Consider the following 22,795-nt stretch of genomic DNA (forward strand, 5'->3'; position numbering starts at 1 on the left):
GAGTCAAAGGAATGATACAGGAGTCTGGGCATCCTGTGGTGTGTGACAAAGGTTTGATGGGTTTCAGTACTTGATGTAACGTCAACACGAGCACATCGCCTGTGAGAAGTTGTGCATACAAGCAGATGTACAAAATAGGTGTAAGAGATTTTGAAGGAGTTGACGAAGACAGTATATGTAAGAATGTTTCATCAGTATGAATTTTGGGGTATGTTCAAATGCTTCATCCAACACTGGCATCTTCCCATAGATTTTGTGTAGAGATTCTGACATAGCAGTAAAGGGGAGAAGTATATGGTTAGAGATGGAACTAATTTATTTATAATATTTTTGAATGATCATGTTTCAGTGGTTCTAGCTGGTCGCCATCTGTTTCTAGACACTCACTACCAGGCAGCTTCTTCTGCTTTCAGCCTTTGTTGAGGAGCAGCCTCGGATGCAGTTCTCAGTTCTGGCTGGATACGTTCAGAGTTGTGTATTATTTATTCACTGTGTCGCGTCATGGCATTTTGAGGTACCGTTTCTCTGGGGGTAAAGAACGTTCTTCTACCAGCAGCGTCAGTACCCTATGGGCTAGTTTAACTTCACTTCAGAAGCGTGCTTTCCTCACAGGGCATTTGTTGAGGAGCTTTCCTTGCTGCTCAATAAAGTAATGTCCTTGGTATGAACACATCCGTGTTCTGCGGCGCACTGGCTGTAGCACTGGTGCCTATTGGTTTTGCTGAAGGCTCGAGTCCTCGGTCGTTTGGTTGGATTATTAGAGCAATAGTGAATGTGCGTGCGTGTTTTTTTTCCATTCCGTGTGAATTGTTGGATAGAGATATAATTGGGTGTCCATTTTTATGGCTACTTGGTTACTTTTATAAATTTTACGTAGCACCTTTTCTTTCCCTAAAACATTGCTCTTGTTGTCTAGATGTTGTTGTTTTGAGATTGGAGGTAAAAGAGAACTTGAAAATGACTTCTAAATGAAAGAACTTTCTATTATATTTATCTGTCTAGAGGCAATAAATCTGTTTCAGCAGATTAAATACTGACTTCTTTATAAAACCCTGTTTTCTCAAACCTCTTATCAGCAGCACTTGGCAGTAATCACACCTAAGGAAACTTATAATTTTCCTCAAGGAGGTGACACTGACAGAATTAAAAATGAAGGAGCCCCCTGAAAAGCCAGTTCATTACAAATTAACAGTGGTCCTAGCAAAGCAGTGGGCTAAGGCGTGTCAAATAGTGATATGGATAAAGAAACCCAGCATTTTAAACTGTCAGAGCTCGGAGCATAGCTAGCCTTAGAACAAATTAATCACATATTGTCAACGCAAAGTTGCATCAAATTAACACATCGGATTCCAGCATATTAATGTGAGAATGCTTTCACCTGATTATTACTGCAAACCATTGCCACTCTCTGACTGCAAAGATATAATTAAATTGCTAAATAGAAAGTGCATATAATATCTCTGCATGCATTTAGGATGCATGAGCTGAAAAGATCACATCCTAGTAAGTGACAGTTTCTATTTGTAGGGAAACTTTACTTTTTTTTCTCTCTTATTTACTTGAGAGTACTAGAGTATGAAATTAGAAAAGTTAGTAATGTTATTTGCACTCCATACAACTTAGGTGAAATACAGGTTTAATTTAACTGATTTGCTGTGCTGCGTGCGAGTACGTAATGAGCTTCACTCTCATCCATGCTTTTCCTGAGGGCAAAGAGAGGGAAGAGGCGCCCTGGAATTCTGAAAAGAATATGAAAAAGCAGGCGTTAATACCTTGCTAAAGATGCTGTTGATTTGTCTTAGAGAGGATGCTGGTCTACTTGTTTAAAATTAAACTGCACTTAAAATCTGTTGAGATAAGATGCTGTTTAAATTTGATACAAGTTTATTACATGTGCTGGGTATGTTAAGGTGTCTTTGCTTATGAATTTGATACTTGCAAAAATCTTTCTTGAACTTGCGCATTCATCACAGTGCTCGGTTTTCTTTATCCACTGATGGACAAAAGGTAGCTCTGTAACAAGAACAGAACCTGTACCTCTTTTTTAAAAAAGAAAAAAAAAAGGGGGGGGGGCAGGCAGGGAACCTCTTGGTGCCCGAATGACCACGTCTGCCTGCCCTGCTTCTGTTCTTCCCCACAGGCATCCTGTTCGGGTTGCTCATCCCTTCAATTCTTATAGGAACCGCTATCACAAAGATTGTGCTGAAGCGTGATTGTAATTGCCTTCTTCAAAATGCTTTCCTTGTCAAAAGTCCTTTTTACCTCTTATTGCAGATATTTTGAAGTTTATCAAATGCTTGAATAGAATAATGTAGTGTGCTATATTTAGTAAGGATGCACATCAAACCCTCCAGGCTTCCCTTAGTAAAGGAAAGAAATCTCATGTTTAATACGCTGAAAGCAGCGTTGTAACATATTAAAAATATTGCGTAATCCTAACAGTGCTACGTCTTCCAATCTGTCTATATATATGCATCATGACATCCCTCCTGACATCCCTGTTCAGTTTTAACAGAGAGGCACCTACAAAAGAAAGTTTAAAATAGCTTTTAGGTCTGAAGTTCTCCTTTGCCTATAACAGCTTCAGGAAGCATTTAACATGTTACAGGACCATCACCAATGGCTGCGATTTGGCTTGTGTTAAGCTCTTCTATGAGACTAATTCTCTCCAAATATCGTTACCCACAAACATCACAGTCCTTGGCTAGAAGCTGTTTTAAGTTTTCTAAGGAAAAGGAAAGTAATGGCAGTGGTTTGATCTGAAATATTTCAGCATGTTTGTGAAGCAGCACTGTCTCTATTTGTCTTCCTCTTCTCCTAACGTGCCCACAGCAGCTGCTTGCCTCATGGCTTCTTTAAAAGCCCAGTTTGGCAGCTGCGTTTATCCTGCAGAAAAAGGGGACGTACTGGCAGGGAAGGAGACTCCATCTCTGCCGTTTATTACATTTTTGTTCCTCAGCCGAGCTGCCCGAGCATGGGTGCTGCTGCGAGGGCTGGGGCAGCCCGGCTGAGCGCAGCTGTACCGGCGCGGCTGGGCGCTGTCCGGCTCTCCCTGCGGACTCGGTCATAAAGCAGTCCCATGTAATTTGCAAATTTGAAAGATTTTTTGAGAATTTCTGGGCTTGGCTGTTTTTTTTCTTTAAAAAAATAAACTGGGTTTTGATGTTATGGTTGGCGTTGCCTTACCTAGTAATTTCTTTGACTAAGAAGTAACAAGTAGAAGGCACACTTGGACTGTAAAGTACTGGGCTTAGTTTTTGTGTGAGAAATCAAAATTCTGCTTGACTCTTAATTTCAAAAATACTAGGAAGGTGAAGAACATCGTGAGTACAAGTGGGAGCCAGTTGTGACCATGCCTGGAGTCAGTAGAAGACCTGAGATTGTGACAGGAGTCCTTCTGAAGCACACAAACTCTGTTTCTCAGTATGAAATGTTAAAAAATAAAAATAAAATAAAATAAAACAGCCATTGCAATGAAATATATAGAAAACGTGTATGTAATGAATGGGCAGCTTGATGCATTAAAAAAAAAGGAAGCATTTTCTAAGCAATAATCATTAAAGGCAAGCTTATTTGGAATTAAAGAATTTTAAAGTAGTTTTTATAATGCAGTTGTTAATCTTTTGGTTGAATCATATTGCATTTTATTCTAACTGAATTTTTGCAATTTACTAATGCCATTATCTTTTCCTTAATTACAGATCAAACCAAATGAAAAATGTGTTCATAAGTTAAGGTTCTTAACAGCCAAAGAAATATGGATGTGTCTTATTAACGAGTGTTTTTAACGTCTGCAGTTTGCAGGAGGATTTGATGTACACTAGCAGACGTTTATTGGAAGAAATTTTTCTGAGGAAGATGAGTGTTTTTGAATTTCTCAGAGGACAGTCTTTAGACTATATGTTTACTGACCTTTGTACTGGAGAAATAATTTTAAAACATTGAAATTAATTATGGGGTAAGAACATTTATGGGTCTGTTCAAGCATCATAATATCAGTAACGAAAGAATTCTCATTTTGTAGTTAAGCATGTAATTTAAATGGAGTTGTAATTATTTTATTTGTTTCCATTATAAACTTAGATTTCTGTAGTCTGTTGCTTTAAAATACTTTTTCTGAAATTCAAAAATTCATCAAAATTAGCCATTTAAATTCAGATTTTGCATCTCCAAGTAAAGAAAAGTTACTGTACTAAAATTCAGTATTTTTATATTTTCCTTTTTCTTTGTGTAGTTCTTTAAAAAACACTTTAGAAGTAATTAATGGGATGTGGAGTAGTAGAATTGCAGAATATGAAAGCCCCAGTTGATCTTTTAGCATAAGGGTGATTTAGCACCCCATTTGTACCATAGCTTCGGCCTGGTATTTATTAAATATTCCCAATTCAGAATTTATAAAAGCAACGTAACGATCTGTTTAGTTCCGTATAAGATTCCTTTTGCATATCTGAAACAGGAAAATAAAGCTCTTAAGAAAAAGAAAATTGATTTATTAACAAGTAAAAAGTTTCTCAGCTGTCTGTGGAGATTTAATTTATTATGCCGTAGGCTGATACGGGTCTATGGTTGGGGGATGACATTGAAGAAACTGTATGCAAGAAAGTGCTATGAAGCCCTCTTATTGTTAAGGAATCATTAAGGTTGGAAAGGACCTCCGAGATCATCTGGTCCAACCCCTACCACCAATGTCACCCACTAAACCACATCCCTAAGCACCTCGTCCAACCTTTCCTTGAACACCCCCAGGGACGGTGACTCCACCACCTCTCTGGGCAGCCCAACCCGTTCCAGTGCCTGAGCTATACTTGGACAAACTAGCCAACCAAAGCTTTTTTCACGTGCAAAATTTTAAGGGCAAAATCTTCCTAAGGTTTTCCTTTTTTACTAGCTTTTCTAGGCATACCACCCAAATGACCCATAGCTATTTAACTTGTATAGGAGAGAGCCCTTTTTTAAGCTGGTACTTTCTGGTGGATGAACAAGTTGTATACCAGCACCTGCTCGGTTTTTGGAATGGGGGTGGAATGTAGGAGTTAGTCTTCATATTATTAATCCTGGACTTTCCCCCATACAGTGGTTATCCCAAATGCTGATATAAGTTCCTACCATGTACGGAATGCTTTTTTTTCATTTTTAAATAATTAATTAGTTTTTGGCTTAAAATGACCTCAGACAAGAGTCCAGCCTTTCCATATGTCAGCTGTGATCATACCTTGTGTCTTTTATGTATACGCTACAGACTCTTTTAAAGGAGCTCTTCCAAAGAGAAACGTAGCGGCTTGTCTGAAATCCCGAGTGCTGAGGGAAGGTAGTTACAAGCAGGAGGTAAAGAGCTGTTCCGTACCCAGGTGAAAGTGTAAGGAAACTTAGGTAGGGTGCAATTGTCGAGGCAGAGATTTTAGCCTTACTGGAGCTATTAAGCCAGTCTTCTGAAATGTAGTTCAGTTTCTTTCTCAACTGAGAGTCTATGTGTCATCTGTATTGTTTGAGAATGCGTTTTATGTACGGTATACAGTTTTTTATAAAAGTAATTTTTGGGGCACAATAATGGGGAAGACAATATTTAAACAGATAACAATTTCAGTGCACACTTCTGTATAGGTAAGTAGTATTTTCCAGAAGAGGTGGTATAAAACTTTCACAGCCAGTCAATTCTTTCTGCAGTCATACCGCTAGTAAAAATGACAGGACAAGTCGGCCACAGAAAACCTGTTGGTTGCTGTTGGTACAGTGAATCACAACTTGAGATTTCTCGAGAGAGTAAATCCAACAGCAGAACTTTTGTTGCTGGTTTGAGGATTTTATTTTTATTTTTTCCTTAATGGGTGGGAAGGGGAGGAATTGCGTCAGAGGCCCTCCGGCTCCTTGCTCTGCCTCGAAGGTCACTTCTCAGCTGTCCTCCTGTTTTCTTGGTGCACTTCAGCCCTAGGATTATTTATCATCGATCGTTTTCTGAAGGCCACGCTTTGTAATCCCATGACTGTTCCTAACAACAAGTGAGAGGGAGCAGCGTGCTGCCGGCGCGGGGCCGGGGGCGGCTGCCAGGCCCCGCAGGAGCCAGGCCGCGAGCTGCCCGCCGCTTGGGCCCGGAGCGCGAGGAAGCCTCAGCTCAGGGGCAGGTGCACGACGTGAGTCCTGCTCTGTGCACCGTGGCTGTTGCTGAGGAACAATTCACAGAGGAAGTAAGATCCCACCTTCGTGAGCAGCCCCGCTGCTCCATTGTCTTCAGTCTCTCCAAAGGTTTTTAAACTGGGGGGGGAAAAAGCTGTTGGGATAAAGGCAGAAAGCAGCGCTGAACACATTTCCATATAGAAACCCTCCTAGATAGGAAATTCCAGTTAATAATAATTTGGAGAAAAACCTGTAGTAAAACTTGAGCATATTAACTATTAGGAGTTTAATTTGAGCTCGGGGGGAAATGATCTAGATAGGCGCAGTAAAAATGATGAGATTTCAGGCAGATTTTACAGATGACTTTCTCTTTCTTTCTAAGAATAATCGAGTCATTTTAATGATAAGCCTTGCTTGGTTTCTTTGAATGGACTGTATGTAATTAGTTGCAGCTTCAACTTTGAAGTGTTTTGACAGAAACTGTATCATTTAGCTCATAAATTTTTTCTAGTATCTGCCTTAAATATTTGTTCATTTTCTGCAGCATGCAACTTTGCTACTTCAGGTCAAATTTCAGATACAGCTCCGTTTTCTTTGTTATCTCGATTGCTTCCTTCAGGATGAGGGAGAATAATTAAACAGAACATCTTTTCCAAGCAGCTGGAGTCAAATTCCAGCTGACTGCAGCACCTGTGAAGATTGTACCTCTGCCTCGGGCTGCGCGGGTGCAGTGCCAGCCCCGGCTACGCAGTGACGCTGTGCTGAGAAGTGCACGGGCTCGGCGGCGTAATGCTACTGCCCTTCTGTGAGCTTCAGATGGCAATAATGCCGGTGAATGCAAAGTGTCTGGTTTAGACTAATTAGAGGGATGATTTGTGAAATGCTGGCTATTTATTTAATTAATCACCAGCACAAAGCTATAAAACCCATATTTTAAAAATCCCTGTTAGTTTGCCATGTGGTTAATAGATTGTGGCACATTAAAAAGTGACACGGTGATGTATTAAAAATGTTCCACCTAAGGTTGGCAAATGTCCTCAAGGAACTTAAGCTGTCTGCTTTATGCAACAGAAGCATAGGAGTAGAGTCTGATCTGTTTAGGGATTGAATATTTGTAAAAACATTTATCTTTTGAATAGCATCTGTTCATTAAAGTATCTTGTAGCATATTTTTTAACAAACAAATAATGTTTATGGTGTGGTTTTAATTATAAGTTTTGGTTGTGTTTTGTTATTGCAAAGAATATCTCTTCCTCAGTATTAAATTTTTAAGTATATTACTAAGTAAAATGTAAATAAATCTTCTAAAATAGGCCATTCCTTTTTTTTCTGTGCACAGAAACTAAGGATAGTTTCTTGTAATGAATGCATTTTTGTTGCAGCTATAGCAATTGTATTTTGATAAATCTGAATACGTGTTTTCATTCTTCAGCAGAACTATTGGAGCTGAATAGATAAGTGCGTAACATCCATGGCTAGCTCAGTGCCGTCTCAGTCAGTATGAAATTCAGTCCTCTGGAGAAAGGCAGCTCTAGTCCTGTGTTTGACTTCATTGATGCTGTAGGGATTGTGCTGACCTGCTGCATAGGAGGTGCTTTCATTCCTGGCAGAATTCTGTGTGAATGTGGCAGGATTAAAGATGGACTGGATCCATTTGTCCTGAAAATGATACCACTATGAAAGGAAATGAGGCCTGGGCTGTAAAGGGGATGCTGGGTTTTTCCCTCCATTTTGATTTTGTCAGAAAAGAATAACAAGAAATCATATCCATAGCACTTTAATTTTAATTTTTTAATTTAAAGAGAGTTGTATAAAGTAATACATGTTAACATGATTGAGATACGCTGTTACAAGAATTATATTCATTCTTCCTCGCTCAGGACTTGCATAGTTTTATTAATTGTGGGAATGAATGCCAGGAAGGAACAGGCAGTAATTTTGGATATTTGATTAAGTGGTTTTATATGTAAATCATAGTTTTGAGTTGCATATAAAAATTTGTTCACGTGGAAGCGTGGAAGGAAACTGTCCAGCTCTGGAGGTTATGTTTCTCAGCTGTGTGTTGTATAATTAACCGGTACATTAGGAGGAGGGCTGGAATAAAACATGAGTATGTTAATGCAGCCTGGAGCTGATGTTGTAGTGATCATTGCAATGCAGATAAAGCATTTCTCATAACTGCTGCTGCCTACTGGAGCCTTTGAAACATCTGGACCTTTAATTGAAAAATAGTGTGATGCTATACAAAGCAGACATGCTAAGTGAAGTCAACAATTTAGAATTTAAAAAAAAAAAAGTGTTATTTACCTTGTAGTTAAATATTCATACTTTGTTATGCTTTGTATAACAGGAAATTACTGGGTTAAATTTTTATGAATAGTGGCAGCATGAATAAGATAAATTAAGTATTTAACAACGTTAATGGAATTTTACATTGCGATCTGCTAAGTCTGCAGCACAAGCTGGGATGATACAAAGGAGAATCCACTTGTCAGAAAAGAACAACTTGGAAGCGTCATATAAAAACTGTGACGACTGGCAGATAGTTGCGTGGTCACTTGTTCAGTCGATTGTCCCAGTGGCCTCACTAGCAGTATTGTTCCATAAATGGCATAAGCATAACAGGAGTAATTATATGATTACTACAGGAATGTAATACTAGAAAAATAATGTAAAATACTAAAAATGATGTAAAATACAAATACTGACTTAACCACCTGATGAAATAAATGACATTCTTATTTTGCCATAGTAAGGTATAGTGTGGTGTACTGCAACATAAAAGGGATAGAGCTACTCTGTCTTTTCATACGAGCACTAAGACTTAGCATCATGTTTGTGAATATTGATGTAATATGTAACTGAACAGGTATTTTCTCCAGTTCTGCTATAATATTCTGCAAATACAATGAACAGACTCTGCTATAAATATTTAACCATCATATTACATTAGATGCTGTTTTGCTCACTGCACCAAAATCTACTAGTTGCAGCTACATGTTTCATTCCTGTGTAGTGTAGGTCTCGTATATTGAGGCTGATAAACGCGTTCATCATCCTGTTTTGCTGCCAGTGTGTTCTCTCTGAACCATATGCCCATAGTGTCATTATATTCCACTACAGTATAAGGGTTTCTGCCACATGCTTATTGAAAGCTTTCAAGATATTTGATCATCTAAACTTAAAACACAGACAAAACCCACACTATTTTCAGATGGTTCTTGTCAATTCAGGCCCTTAAAAGCAATTTGATTGGAGTGAATGTGACTGTTCTATTCCCATTTATTTTGGATGAAGAAATAACTACTTTTTTTTTTTTTTAATCAAGAGGTTAGGAAATATAGGTTTTCAATATTCATCTTAGAAAAATATAGTCCTTTGTATTGCCATAAACATCTGTGCTCTGATCTGTTAGAACTTCTATTTGTATTTGAAATATATTTACTCACGTTAACTTAGATTTTTCCCCTTCGTTTATTTTCTCTGCGTTGTTTAAATACATATTTGAATAAGTTATGTTTAAGAGTTGATTACTGGATTATATAGTAAGCTAAATACCTCTTAACCTAAAACAAAAACATTTCACTTAGTTTAAAAGTGAAAAGAAATTTTATTTGTAAAAGGTAAGCATTTGTTTCCATTTTGTGTAATGTTCAGCACTGTTTGCTGGGAGGTGAGTCAATGACTTGAATTAATTATAATTACTGAAAAGACATATACTGATTGAGCAAATAAAGTAGTAAGCTCATTTGTGCCAAGGCCATCTAATTAAATGCTAACTTTGGATAAACTAGATGTGCATGAAAGATTAATTTTTGGAGGTTTTTATGACTCCCAGTAAATAATGATTCAGTAAAATCTTTGCATTATATCATTAGAACATCTAATCTTAAAGTGATATAACACTTAGGCACAGAACTCTACTGTACAGAAAGATGCAGTAAATTATTATCGCTGAAAATTAATCACTTTTCTCTAGGAAATGTTTATGGACTTTGTTCTAATTTTCTCTTCTGGTGTGCAGCAAAACAGCTCAGGAGTGGGAAGGACGCAGCATATATGTTTTTCCTCAACGACTTTCGTTAGGTTCCTATTATGCAAGTACTTGAGAAGAGCATTTAGGAGTCTGTTGTCCTTGTGATGGAAAGAACTGTACCAAATTCCCTTTATCATCTGGGAGAATATTAGTTGCTCTGCAATAACCCATTCAAGATATAAATCGTCTGTTATTGGAGAGAGGTGTAGATTTTCTCATGGACTTTGATTAAAAGTTTATTTTACATCTTATAAAGACTTCCCGTGTTGAAAGAATTGATTGTTTAAATATGTAACTTTTTTATTTTAACATATTCTGTTTATATTTAAAGCATATTTTATTACAGAGTATTAAATAATGATACAGATATTTCTAAAACCACATGTGGCCAATGAAGATCATTCCATATGCAGTTTTCCTGTGCTAACTGTAGTAACCACTAGTTATATCATGAAACATTACAGCTTTACAAGTACATTCCTACAAAATCTATTATAATGCACGACTTGATTTGCCTATCATATCCTTCACTCTCGTGTCTGGAAGCAGTAGCACACGTGCATGCTGTTGGTGCTACTTACTTGTTAAAAGAGACCAACAAATACCATCACTATACATCTCCAAAGGTTGCTGTATTCTGGCTGTGTTTATTTTGGACAATATGAGAAAAGTGGATTCACAGCAGCTGTAGTCTTGGATGCCAATTTATTCTTTGACAGGAAGTTTGTTTATTAATGGCAATACTTTTACTAAGCTTAGCTACTGTTACTTTTGTGTTTAATTGTCAAAGTGCAAAAAATACATTGATCTGCTTAAATAAAATTATAAAAAATAGAAAACAGAAAATCTGTGAATTCAGCAGATTGTACATTTCAGCAATGTCAAATAGCGTATATAATTTCATGCAGTTCATGAATAGCAGCAGCAAAGAATACGTGTAGTGTGCCAAAAAGCTACAATGCGCTAGACACTAAGAGTTATGAAAACAGAGGTAAACAGAATTAAAAGTAAATGATTTATATGCATACAAAATTAGCAATAATTTGTGAAGTAGTATCCCTTTTTTATTTTGTTCCTTCAAGGCTGTGTATGCTGCACAGGGCCATGTCGTCTGTCCTAATTGCGGCACCACTTATCACCATTTGGTGATAAAACATTGCTTTGAGTGAGATGAAAATGCTATAGAAATAGCAAATTATTTTTTTTTAAGATCAAACTGAATGAAAACAGTAGGTAGTCTTAAGAGAATCTATTAATGAAAATATTAAGAAAATTTTCTGTGATTTATTGAATGTTTAGTGTGTATTCAGTTACTCTTGACTTCTTTACAAGATTGGTGGAATCTAACATTTCTAACAATAAAACCTTAATGGAATCAGATTTGCGATTTCGTAGAAAATTAACGAGATATTTTGTCAATTTTATTCCAGACTTCATTTGTCAGAATATACAGTGTCCAGTGACAAGCTAAAAGAATTTTTGACAAATTAACTATGCCACAGGTGACAGATCAGGAAAATGTTAATTTAACAGCCCCTTTATGCTTCCCAGATTTATTGGAGGCTATTAAGGAAACTCCAAATGGTAAGGCCCTTGGCCCTGAATAGATTTTCCATTGAATTTTATACAGGATCTATTAATAAAGTTTGTCGCTGCCTTTTTGAATATAGGTAATTGTACTTTATCTTCTGTGTCTCCTCAGCATTTACAATTGGAATACTGTTTTTAGTTGGAAGAAAAAAGTAATTATGCTTCCAGTAGTGCCTGTAATCTGGGCCTGAATGATCCCTCCTAGAGACGTGACTATAAGCACTATAGAAACCCCACAAGTTATTACTAGCTAAATCCATTGTGGGCAGATCTTTGACTCTTGGCCACTGAGACGAATAGTTCGATCCATGTTATTCAGTCCCGCCACCTACAAACACTTAGCTAATAAGCTTTTCACAGGTAGTAATTGAGCTCTGTGGGACTTTCTGCACAATTAATATTTTGCAGGATCAAGCTAAGTATGGATTCATTCAGTCCTGTAGACAGGTACCTGATGTTTTGGACTTCTAACGCTGTTTCAGAACAAATATCACCCATTTGTAATAAAAGTATCGGTTTGTAATAGAGATTTTTTCCAAAGTCCTTTGGCTTAGCGTTTGATCAGTCCAAGCCTTGACCCATGTGCTTATAGGCCATACTAATTTTTCTTACCTCCTGTGATACTGAATGTTCTCATTATTAATAGAAAGTCTAATAAGCTTCTAATTCTCAGCTTTCAGGCCCTGTAATGTCTTACGGCAATCACTTTTAGAGCACTAGGACTGTTACTTGTGATTGTGCCATTTTGGGGTTTCAGTGTATAACCAGGCATACCTAGGATTCCCATTAATTTCCTTAATAATTGCTGTTTGCTCATTCAAGTGCAAACATCGTTGAAACAACAGGTCTCCTGTTCTTGCCGCTATCTCCGGTCATTACTGCAGTGTAAGCAATGTGCATAAATTTATGCGTGCTAGTATATTCCCCTGGCTAGCGTTTGCACCTGGACAAAGACAGAAACAGACTTGAGATTAGGGATTCATTACCTGATATTATTTAATGTCCCTTAAAAATAGTCATGTAAGCAGGAAAGCAAGAGGAGAGAGAAAAAGAAACCAAAAAACCTGTTTCTGCGAGTAGCTGTAATTCTATCGTGTTAGTGTTTTCGTTGGAGGAGCAAGGTTGTGGGTGCGGGTGGTATCTCAGAGCATCAAAGGCACACAACAGCCAAGCGCTTGGGCTGGATGGATGCTGTAATATCTGCACCAAATGTGCCTAACTTGAAAGTAATTTTATCAATTTAAGAAAATGCCTTGAAGATGAAAAAGTTATGAAAAGTCCCTCCTACAAACATGTTGACATGTCATCTTGGTTTTACTAAGCTTATCCAAAGGCTTCTTAAGGCTTATCCAAACGAGGTGGTGTAACGTAGCAATTCCATTCCCTTCCCCAGAATAGGGGACAAACCTAACACCTTCTTCTAAACGACTAAAAATGATTTCTTCTGGACCTCAACAACATGGGAAGAGGAGGTATCTGCACTACAACAATGCTTTATTAAAAAACATATTCATTATATTTGGATGGATTTTAATAATGCTTTTAGCTATGCTAATATGAATAATTTTAATCTTTAAATTCCTATTATTTCTCTAATTTATAATCGCACTGAAGGATCAAATGGTTTTTAACAATATATCGAAATTAGCACATGGCATTTAACTCCCTGTTTTATAGTCTCATCGTAGAAATACAGTATTGAATCCTTTTATTCTGTTACTTAGAATTCCAAGTGATTAATTCTAACGATACTTTCTTTTCTCAAGGCCCATATATGTATACAGTTAGGCGGAGATAGATGGTCACGTCGGGTGCTTTTGAAGAGGGGATCACAGTATAAAATCTTTTGTCTGTTTAAAACATTACAGGTTTAAAAATCTGTGGTAGATTAAACATTTTTTTCTTTTAATGCAAACTTTATAAAGCTTTATGTCGCTGTGCATTTTGTATTTTATTTAAGTGTTAATCCTCACAGTTCCAAATAGGTGGATTTTTTTTTTAATACAGTAAGTTCCAATAAAAAGCGATATTAGTTAATCTTTCCTGGTTGTCTTCAGCCAGCGTGAAATATTTACATGGCTTGGCCTTCCGTCTGACTGGCTCCCTTGGCAAACCAAGGCCAAGCCTAAGGCTTGTTCCCGACCCGTGCCTCGGCCTCTGCTCGTGGTCGGCGTTCCCTCTGCCGCCCCCGGGCTGCTGCGGCTCCGGTTCCGCTGGGCGGGCGGCGGTGCTGCCGGGCCCTGCGAGCGGGGCTCCCAGCCTACAGCTCTTGCTTCTGGACTGCTCGCACCTGTGAGGTTCAAGTTTAGGTCTGGTGAATTTGTGTGGGTAGGCCGCCGCCAGCCGTGGTAGTTTCTTCCTCCTGCCCCTCTCCGTCAGAACGCACCGGCCTGTCTGCAGCCTCTCCTGCACCTGGGTGGCTCCACGCGTTGTACCCTGGGGCGCGTGCCGGCGCGAAGGCCTTTGGCTCCGGTTTGTGTGTCGGCAGGTGGAAGGGAGCCGAAGGGAAAAGAGAGAGAACGAGTCCCAGTGAGCTGGAGGGAGACTCGAAGCGGTGGGGAGCAAGGAGCGCTGCCAGGTCCGGTGCTGTCCAGGATCCCGGTGCTCGAGCAGCTGGCGAAGCCGAGCGGCGCTGCGGGGCCGCGCTGCCGCCTGTGCCCGTGCCCCCAGCCAGGCCCTGGCTGCAGAGCCAGCGGGGACAGAGGGAGGCAGAAGTGCAGAAACAAGGGTTATGCTAATACTAGAGACTGGGGGGGAAATGTTTCCTGAAGTCTTAGGTAGGCTGGTTAGTTTTCTTTTTTTTGCCTTTTCTTTTTTTTTCAATTTCATTTCTTCGTTTAGCTCCTGCAAGAACGTGGAATCTTGCAGTGAAGTTCAGGCTTTTTATGGAAATCTGCAGAATCTTTGCCAAATCTTTCATACTCCTCTTGCAGAAAAGTTAAACAGCTGTAAATGAATTAGAATTTAAATTCAAACTTCTTTCAATTTTAAGGCATAGCAGTGTGTTTTGATCTCACTACTGAGAAGAATTCCATCCGTACCACGTTGTGTATTAGCTCTGTCATACCTTTTCTTTCATACATTCTAATGAAATGTATTTTCTTGACAGGGTCATGTTGGTACAACGGCAACCAAAAAAATTGATGTCTACCTCCCACTGCATGCAAGCCAAGACAAACTACAGCCCATGACAGTTGTGACGATAGCAAATGCCAAGGTGCATGACCTGATTGGACTAATATGCTGGCAATATACAAGTGAGGGACGGGAACCAAAACTGAAGTAATGTTCTTTCTTTACTACCTCTTGATCTCTAATTTTCTCCTCTGCAGCGTTTTTGCATAATGAAATGGATTTTCATGTCAATATTTTAGTAGATAAATCTTAGAGAAACTACCTACACATTTATCTGTATTTCCTTTTGAGAAATACACATGCATCTATATCCATTTCTCTTTCAATTAAACTTCTGGTTACTGTATAATGATAAGCATATGAGGCCATGGATCTGTAAAGAATCATAATTTCAAAACGCTCTATGTAAAAATAATATAAAACCTATCTCTTTTGATGTCATGGAGACATTTTTTTATGTCCCATCCATTTTTTTTTTGTACTGTTCTTAATGGCTGAGATCACAAGGATGTCAAATAAAATGTAGAGCTCATCTGTAACTCCCTCCATTTGTTTCTTTTGAGAGAAGGTACCCAGGTACCCAGGTTCTGCCTCTTACTGCTCTGCGCGGTACCAGGTCCTTCCCCCAGATTCATAGAGAGAAATCACTGTACTGGGTGACGGTGTGTCTTGGAAGTACCACTAACGTTCTACTGAAATTATATTTTATATTTTAGTCTTAATGCTTATGTCTGCAAACAAGAATTCTGTCATAGAACTTCAGCATTATCACTACTTGCTTTCTGTGGTTATTTTGTTGACATAATCACTTTCATTCATTATAGTCATGTTAAAATATTTCTGCTTTTCTAAGAATTGACAGAAATAGAGGCTAAAGGTGCTTTTCTTTCCAGGTTATCATCCTGGAGATATCACCAAATTCTAAACCATTCTATGGTGATGACATTCTATGATCAAATAAGGATCTTAAAAACAAAATAAACAGCAGTTTTATTTGAAATTATGAATACAGTTGTGTTCTTTAATTCAAAAGCAATGTCATGCAGTATTTTGTAATCGCTATAAAACTTTTATCTCAGTCATGTTGGTTTTTTTTCAGTAAAAGAAGAGCAAAGTCCTTAGAAATTTTAGCTTCGGTTAATGAATGGAGTTTTCAGTATGTTTGGTAGTCATTGCTTACCTCTTCACTGGGGAAAAAAACGTGCCTCTGAAATTTCTGAGCCTAAATAACGGTTTGGATTTGTCATGCTGGAGAACAAGGATTGTTTGCTTTATCATGGTAGTTGACTTAAGGAGTACACAGAACAGGTACTTCACAGAATCACAGAATCACAGAGAATCAGACCCACACAGAATCAGACCCACTCATCTGAGTAACTTTGCTTTTAAAACAGTTCTGTAACATGCAAAGAAATACTTCAATTTTTGCTGGATCATAGAGCATGAAAAGAACTTAAAATAGTGTATTATGGAGTTATTGGTAACAGTTATAAGCAGGTGACTTTTTCGGTCCAAAGAAGGTTAACAGTTTTGTTTGATGCTTTTATATGAGCCAGTCAGTTTTTCCCATTTTCATTGTTCCTGGAATGTTTGATGAATGTTTTTTTCTTTGGTATTGTATTTGGCTCTTTCAGCATTTTTCAAGTGTTTGAGAACTCTGTAGTCTTCTCCCTTGTAGCACAGTCGTGATGGGGAAGGGAAAACGTTGAGAGGTTGCTTGAACTGCCCTTTTTTAGGATCCTGGGGTTTAGTGGAATTCTGATTAATAGACATAGGCAGAGGGTGGCACAGAAGAGCAACCTCTCTTGAAAACAGTTTCATGGATATTGTTGCCTTGGACAAAGGATTTGCCTCAGCAATTCTGACCGTACATATAAGATACTTCAGAGGGTAAGCACCTCAGTTTTTTTGTTTGTTTTTACACTGGAGAAGAAGAAATATAAAATAGTTTGCAGGTGGTGCCATTTTGTTTGCTGTTACTGATTTCTGTTCGTTATATCATAAATTCAGGAGTGTCCTATGTGTATTATTAGCTTATTTTTTAACGAGTAAGATACCACTAAAATAAATCTTTGGGCACATGCGTGTTTTTCAGGAGCACAGCACACCTCAGATGGAACAATGCCAATGAGTAGAAGCATTCCATGAAACATTGCTGCCCACAGCAAAAGTCAGCAGTGGGAGGAAATGAATTTCACTGTCTGACTTGAAGGATAAGATGTTACGATGTGTCAAAGAGTGATCATGACCAAGGAAGCTGTCTCATGTAATCAAATCTCAGGACAGAAATAGTAAAATAAAATAATTAATGGAGGCACTATTTGGTTCCCCAGAATAGGCTAACAGCAGCAATTGAGAAACTGGATACAAATGCTCAGAGGCAGGGGCAGTGCCTCAAGATTCCAAGAAGTTTGTTTTCTTGTGTAGTTCTTAGTTATTTCTCATGCCTCTGGTTGTTGTTTAGTTTTTGTTTGTTTGTTTTTAGCATTGCTGACTGCCTGTTCTGTTCTTTAGCAAGGATTGATATAACTGTAGACTAATTATTTCCAAGTAACAGAATAGCTTGTGTAGGTTGCACATTTTGGTTTTTGTTCCTGGTTTAGTATGAAAAGAAAAAATCAGGTTCACTGTGACATTCCATTGAAATACATATACATAATGCTTCAAATGTAATATACAGTGCATGCAAAATGGTAAATGTACCTTCTAGTAATACAGTTTGAGAATAATGAGGAGGCTAAGGTTTTGTAATAAGGAGAAACAACCACGCTGCCTTTAGGAAAAGTATATTTTAATAATTCTTTTTCCTTTTTTAATGTTTTGTATTCATTTAGTCTACCTATTATAATTTATTTATTATTTATTATCTCTATTTGGTGTCTTGATATGAGGAATTACTGACAGTGTTAGCAACCCTGTTTCAGGCCTCTTTCATATGAACTTTAGTCATAACCCACTGGACCATTCCCTTGCCAACCACTAAGGGACTTGCTGTAATGATTCTGCCTGCAAAAATCATAAAATATTTCTAGCAATAAATTCTACTGATATACAAAATTCAAATAAACTTCCTTGTTTTAGATTTAAGAATTCAGTTACATTTGTCAGCCATTGTACTTAACTTTTACATTCTGTCTACTTTCCAAAATTTTGAACCTTGTAATTCGAAACCTAAAGTTCAAGACTTTCATCTTATCCTTGTGGAGGTTCAAAATGCAAAACAGTTTTACACATTGGGCTTGTTTTTTCAGTAGATTACCTGTAATGGATATTAAGAAGGTACCTGGTCTCCATTAATTATTGGACTGTTGTCTATGTTATATTAGTATTTTGACTTAAGTCCAGTATATAATAAGCACTTGTAATAGCTCTGAAACAACAGCATATAAAAAAGCACAATTTCAGTAACCAGTTCATACCTTAAAGTGCATATTAATGGATCATTCTCTGTGACAGAACATCAAAGTATGTATTAGGTCATTTATATCTTGATTCTTTTTTGCCACAGATAACATGAAATGGTCTCTCTTTTAGCACGATTGTGTGCTTTTAAATTTTAATTTAGCTCATCAGAGTAAGTAGATCTCAAAGTTGTGACTTAATCTGTGAAACACACTCCATGTTTTAAGTCATTTGTAGCCCCCTAAATTTATAACGTAACACATTTTGTATTTTCAGTATAATTGGTGGAAGATGAGCTGGTTTCACCACCGCTGTTTTTGGTATCTGGATTCTATGAGACCACCCTGAATGTCATCTGCCGCCTGTGTGGCTATATGTCCCTTCAGATCTAATGAGAATTATGCAAATGGGTCAAGTACCAAATGAAAATGTTAACTTGATTTATACAGAGTTTAAGTGCACACCAGGCTGCACACAGAAGAATTCTGTCAAGCAACTAGGTTAGAAAATCAGCAGTGTAAGGCCCAGAACACAGCTGTGAGAAGATGGGCATCAGGTGAATTTTCAGACTGGAAGGTCTCCTAGGGGTGACTTCAAGTTACATTGAAGTGGACACAATGAGCACGCAGAGCTCCGTGTTCACGTTTGTAGAAATCCAAACAGAATCAGAGAAGGAGCTGGAAATCACATAACCCAGGCAGGATCAGCCGTGTCTGTTATTCACAACCTTTTGTGTTTAGCTTATTCCTAAAAAGTCTTGCAACAATGAAAAACACAGAACCTCCCATGAGTACGCTTTCTTTGTTTATTTCAGAGCCTTTGTGATGCTATAAATTCTGTTGCCAGTGCTACTTTTCACCAGTTTCCCTAAAAGTTGTTTAAGTGCTCTTAAGTTAAAAATTAATTCTGCAGCAGCATTTCAGTTCTTGGTGGCAGTACAGAGCCTCAGGAAAGTTTCTTTAACAGTATGGCAAAGTTTTCAAAATTCACAGTGACGAACATTGCTGCGTTACCTTTTTGTTAACAAAGTTACAGCTTACATTAATAGTAACACATCATTATGACCTGTGTTAGATAGTAAATATCTTAGACGTGACAAGATGCATATAGATCACCTGGGCTAAGTGCACTCAGCAAAGCACAGTTGCAACCAAAGGTTTGTGAATTAATTGAGAAAATTGCAAATCAGGTAGTCAGCGAAATAATTCATTGTCACATCCAATCAATAAACTTTGTAAATCAACTCATTTAATTCAAAAAATGATCTATATAGATCAAGCAACCAATTAAACAATTAGCATACACTTTGCAATTAATTAATTTAAGCATCAATCAAGCAATTAAAACTCCAAATTTAAACTGCAGAGTTTAGAAATATACTGCCCTGTGAACGTTCAGGCTATATATGCTGGCAGATCTACAATAAGAAAGAATGCTTATTTTCAGCTAAGCAATTTAAATATTAATATTCCAGATAGTATTCTCATGTTTTCCTAATAGTAAAAACTATGTTTTGTATATATAATTTCCTATGGAATTTAGTATGTGGGAATGAAAGGCTGAGATTTTCTTCTATTTTTTCTTCACGCTGTGTTTGTTTAAGACTTTCGGTGTTAATTGGTTCTTGCTTGTTAGTACTAAGTTTTAACTGCTTTTAGGTGTTGGAATTTTTAGATACTTAGAAAATACAGCCTTTCTACTAATTGTTGTTACTGTGTCAGACAGATTTTTACTTTTCCTGTAGTTTACTCCTTAGTTTTTATTTATTACATTGTTTACATGCCTGAAAGCATTCTCTGCCTTTCAAGTGTATATTCAGGGTTTTTTTGTATATATTTTTTTTCACAGTTGCTTGATCTACGAGCGAAATAGATAGATACTGCTTTTGTGTCTTTAATTCTAAAATTTAACAGTCATATAAATAAATACATTTTCACAAATGGTGAGGTAGTACTTCCGGCTTTATGAAGACTTGAAACTTTTTGTGGACCTGGTGTAGTTCAATCACTGTTGGTCTTTTGCTTCCACTCCTTTTAATGATGAAGTAAGACTTGCTGCCTTAATCCGAGGTTTTGTTTTTTTTTTATTCCTACATGATTATGGTAGCAAGATATGGTGAGACATACTAATTTATGTGCCTTTGGTGGCTTTTAAGTATATTACTCCTGTATTAAGTGTGTGCTTATTTGTGATACTGCTGATACTGATCTGCTGAACTGAATTGCTTGCCTAGCTTCCCTCCCAAATGGACCCGTTTTTTGTTTGTTTCAGCGATAACGTCAATGCCTACTGTCTCCACATTGCTGAGGACGATGGTGAGGTTGACACAGATTTTCCACCCTTGGATTCCAATGAGCCCATTCACAAGTTTGGCTTCAGCACTCTGGCATTGGTTGAAAAGTACTCCTCTCCCGGCCTGGCAGCAAAACAGTCGCTCTTTGTTCGAATGTGAGTATGGGTGCTAACTGTCCAAATCACTGTGAAGCATCTGAGTGTCCATGCCACCTCCGCATCTTTTATCTTCCCTACTTTTCTTCATTTGACTATAGCAAAATTCAGGGGGCGCCATGCATTTATGTCTTTTGCAGACGACGCCACGGTCTGGAAGGTAGGCAGGTAAGAAAGTAAATAGGACTGGCAGCGACTCGGGTGAGTCTGCGTGTCTGAGTTGAGAGTCTGAAAGTACAGAGAAGAAAATAAGCCATTCTGCACGTGGTTAGTGTGGAAAAACATTGAACTACTGCACTCCTGCTGATACATACCTGGGGTTTACACTAAGTTTGAGCTCATAATCCTCATTTTGCTCCAGCTATGCTGCTTATTTCCTAAAACTATGTTCTGAATAATAAATGAAGTATGCATATAATAGCTTGAGAGTGTTAAAGTCATTCATGTCGGATATCCTTTTCAGTAGGTATTAAGAACAGATCTGGCTAGTGATTTTTTAATTGCTATTGATTTATTTATTTAAACTATTTCAGGAAAACGTGTTAAATTTTAGCAGAAGATAAGTACGTTGTTTGGCATTCCAAGTATGAGAGACTTCAAAACCTTCTTTCTAAATCTGATAGCCAAAACAGTAACTTTGTGTTTTAAGACTTAACTGGGAACAGATCTGATTAGTGGGCTATAAATAGTAAGTAATTTTATATACAATTAGTTATAGAGTGTAGTAATAACAGTGCTGACTGAGGAGAGAAATGGTTAGTCAGTAGGCATGCCAGTTAGAATAGGACTGGATGTGCCATTATAAAGTTCAAAAAGAATCAAAGAGGATGACCCCGTCCGCCACTTAGTCTGGAAGCTGTTTGGTTTGTTGCTCAAGAATTAGCTATATTATTATCAGTAAATTAGTCTTTGAGTGATACATGCTGTGCTTGATCACTTATTTTTCTTAACTTCTTTTTTAACTTCTGAGTGAAAAAAAAAAATAAAACTATCAGATGGCCTTAGTAATTTTTCCAAAATAGTGGTAAGATAAGCCACATCTTACATGGGAAAAGTATGTATTGTTTGCATCTCTCAAAGTGAAAATGCTAATAGAGTTTTCATGGTTATTGAACCTTTTTTTTTTAATTTACAAGAATTACTTATATTTCAGAACCATACGAATGCTTCCAGTTTTAATACTCAGACATCATAAAATATTTCTGACCTGTCCAGTTATTTTTACAGTCTTTATTGTGGAATGTGTTTCTTAGAGACATTTAAAAGCATTCTACTGAAAGAACTTTTCAGAAATCCCGTGGTGTATTTCCCAAAGGCCCATTCACTTCGTTCCACTGCGTTAGGTCACTGGAAAATAAAATATTCTGTCAACAATATTTACAAATAATTTATTCAAGGCAAACATATTCGGTTCTGCTGAACTGGATGCAGTCATGTAGAAGCCGATACAAGGAGGGGATGAGGCAGCCTTGCCAGTCAGATTACAAGGCCCTTTTTCCATTTGTACACGTTACAGTCACGCAGCTGAGACAGGCAACTGACTCTTTCGCCTGTGGGACTGCCGAGTATCTGGTTTCTTCCACCTGACTGGAGCATGCTGGATGTTTTGTCTGAAAGAGGGAATCTCTTTCACCTACATGCATTGCTCTAAAGTCAGTGCTACTGCCATGAAATTGATTTTTAATTGACTTTTTTCCTGATAAATCATCCTTTAAAAATATCTTGTTGTTTTCTTTGTTTTGTTTTCCAAAGTACTGAAGTGAAATACAAAGAGTTACTTGCGGATTACCAGGTGCTTATTAGGTGGTTCTAGAGACAGGTACGGGACTGAGCTTCAGCAGCTGCACGAATGGCAGCAAGCCATAGGCAAAATAATACTGGTTGTAGCAGAGTGGTGGGAAATCCTCAAAGGTTCAAAGTCTTCTAAAGAGCTTATCAGGAGAGGAAGCGTAACTTTTCTGTAATGTGAGGGCAGCATTATTGCTAATAATAGTAGACCGATATACATCATTAAGATGTAACTCCAGGATTTGGTAGTATCTTCTTAGAAAAATTAAATCTTAAGTGGCCTTT

The 22,795-nt window shown here is 37.7% G+C and overlaps 1 protein-coding gene across 3 annotated transcripts in view; it reads left to right on the forward strand.

Moving 5' to 3' along the window:
- MAPKAP1 (MAPK associated protein 1) overlaps positions 1-22,795 on the forward strand; it is a 105,780-nt gene that overhangs the window by 30,546 nt on the left and 52,439 nt on the right. For all 3 annotated transcript variants that reach the window (XM_066980920.1, XM_013188797.3, XM_013188798.3), the window contains exons 5-6: positions 14,847-15,019; positions 20,546-20,722. In XM_066980920.1, the coding sequence (XP_066837021.1) occupies positions 14,847-15,019; positions 20,546-20,722 (350 nt within the window). The remainder of the gene's footprint in view (positions 1-14,846; positions 15,020-20,545; positions 20,723-22,795) is intronic.

Source organism: Anser cygnoides, chromosome 20 (assembly GCF_040182565.1).
Source record: "Anser cygnoides isolate HZ-2024a breed goose chromosome 20, Taihu_goose_T2T_genome, whole genome shotgun sequence".
NCBI lineage: Eukaryota > Metazoa > Chordata > Aves > Anseriformes > Anatidae > Anser > Anser cygnoides.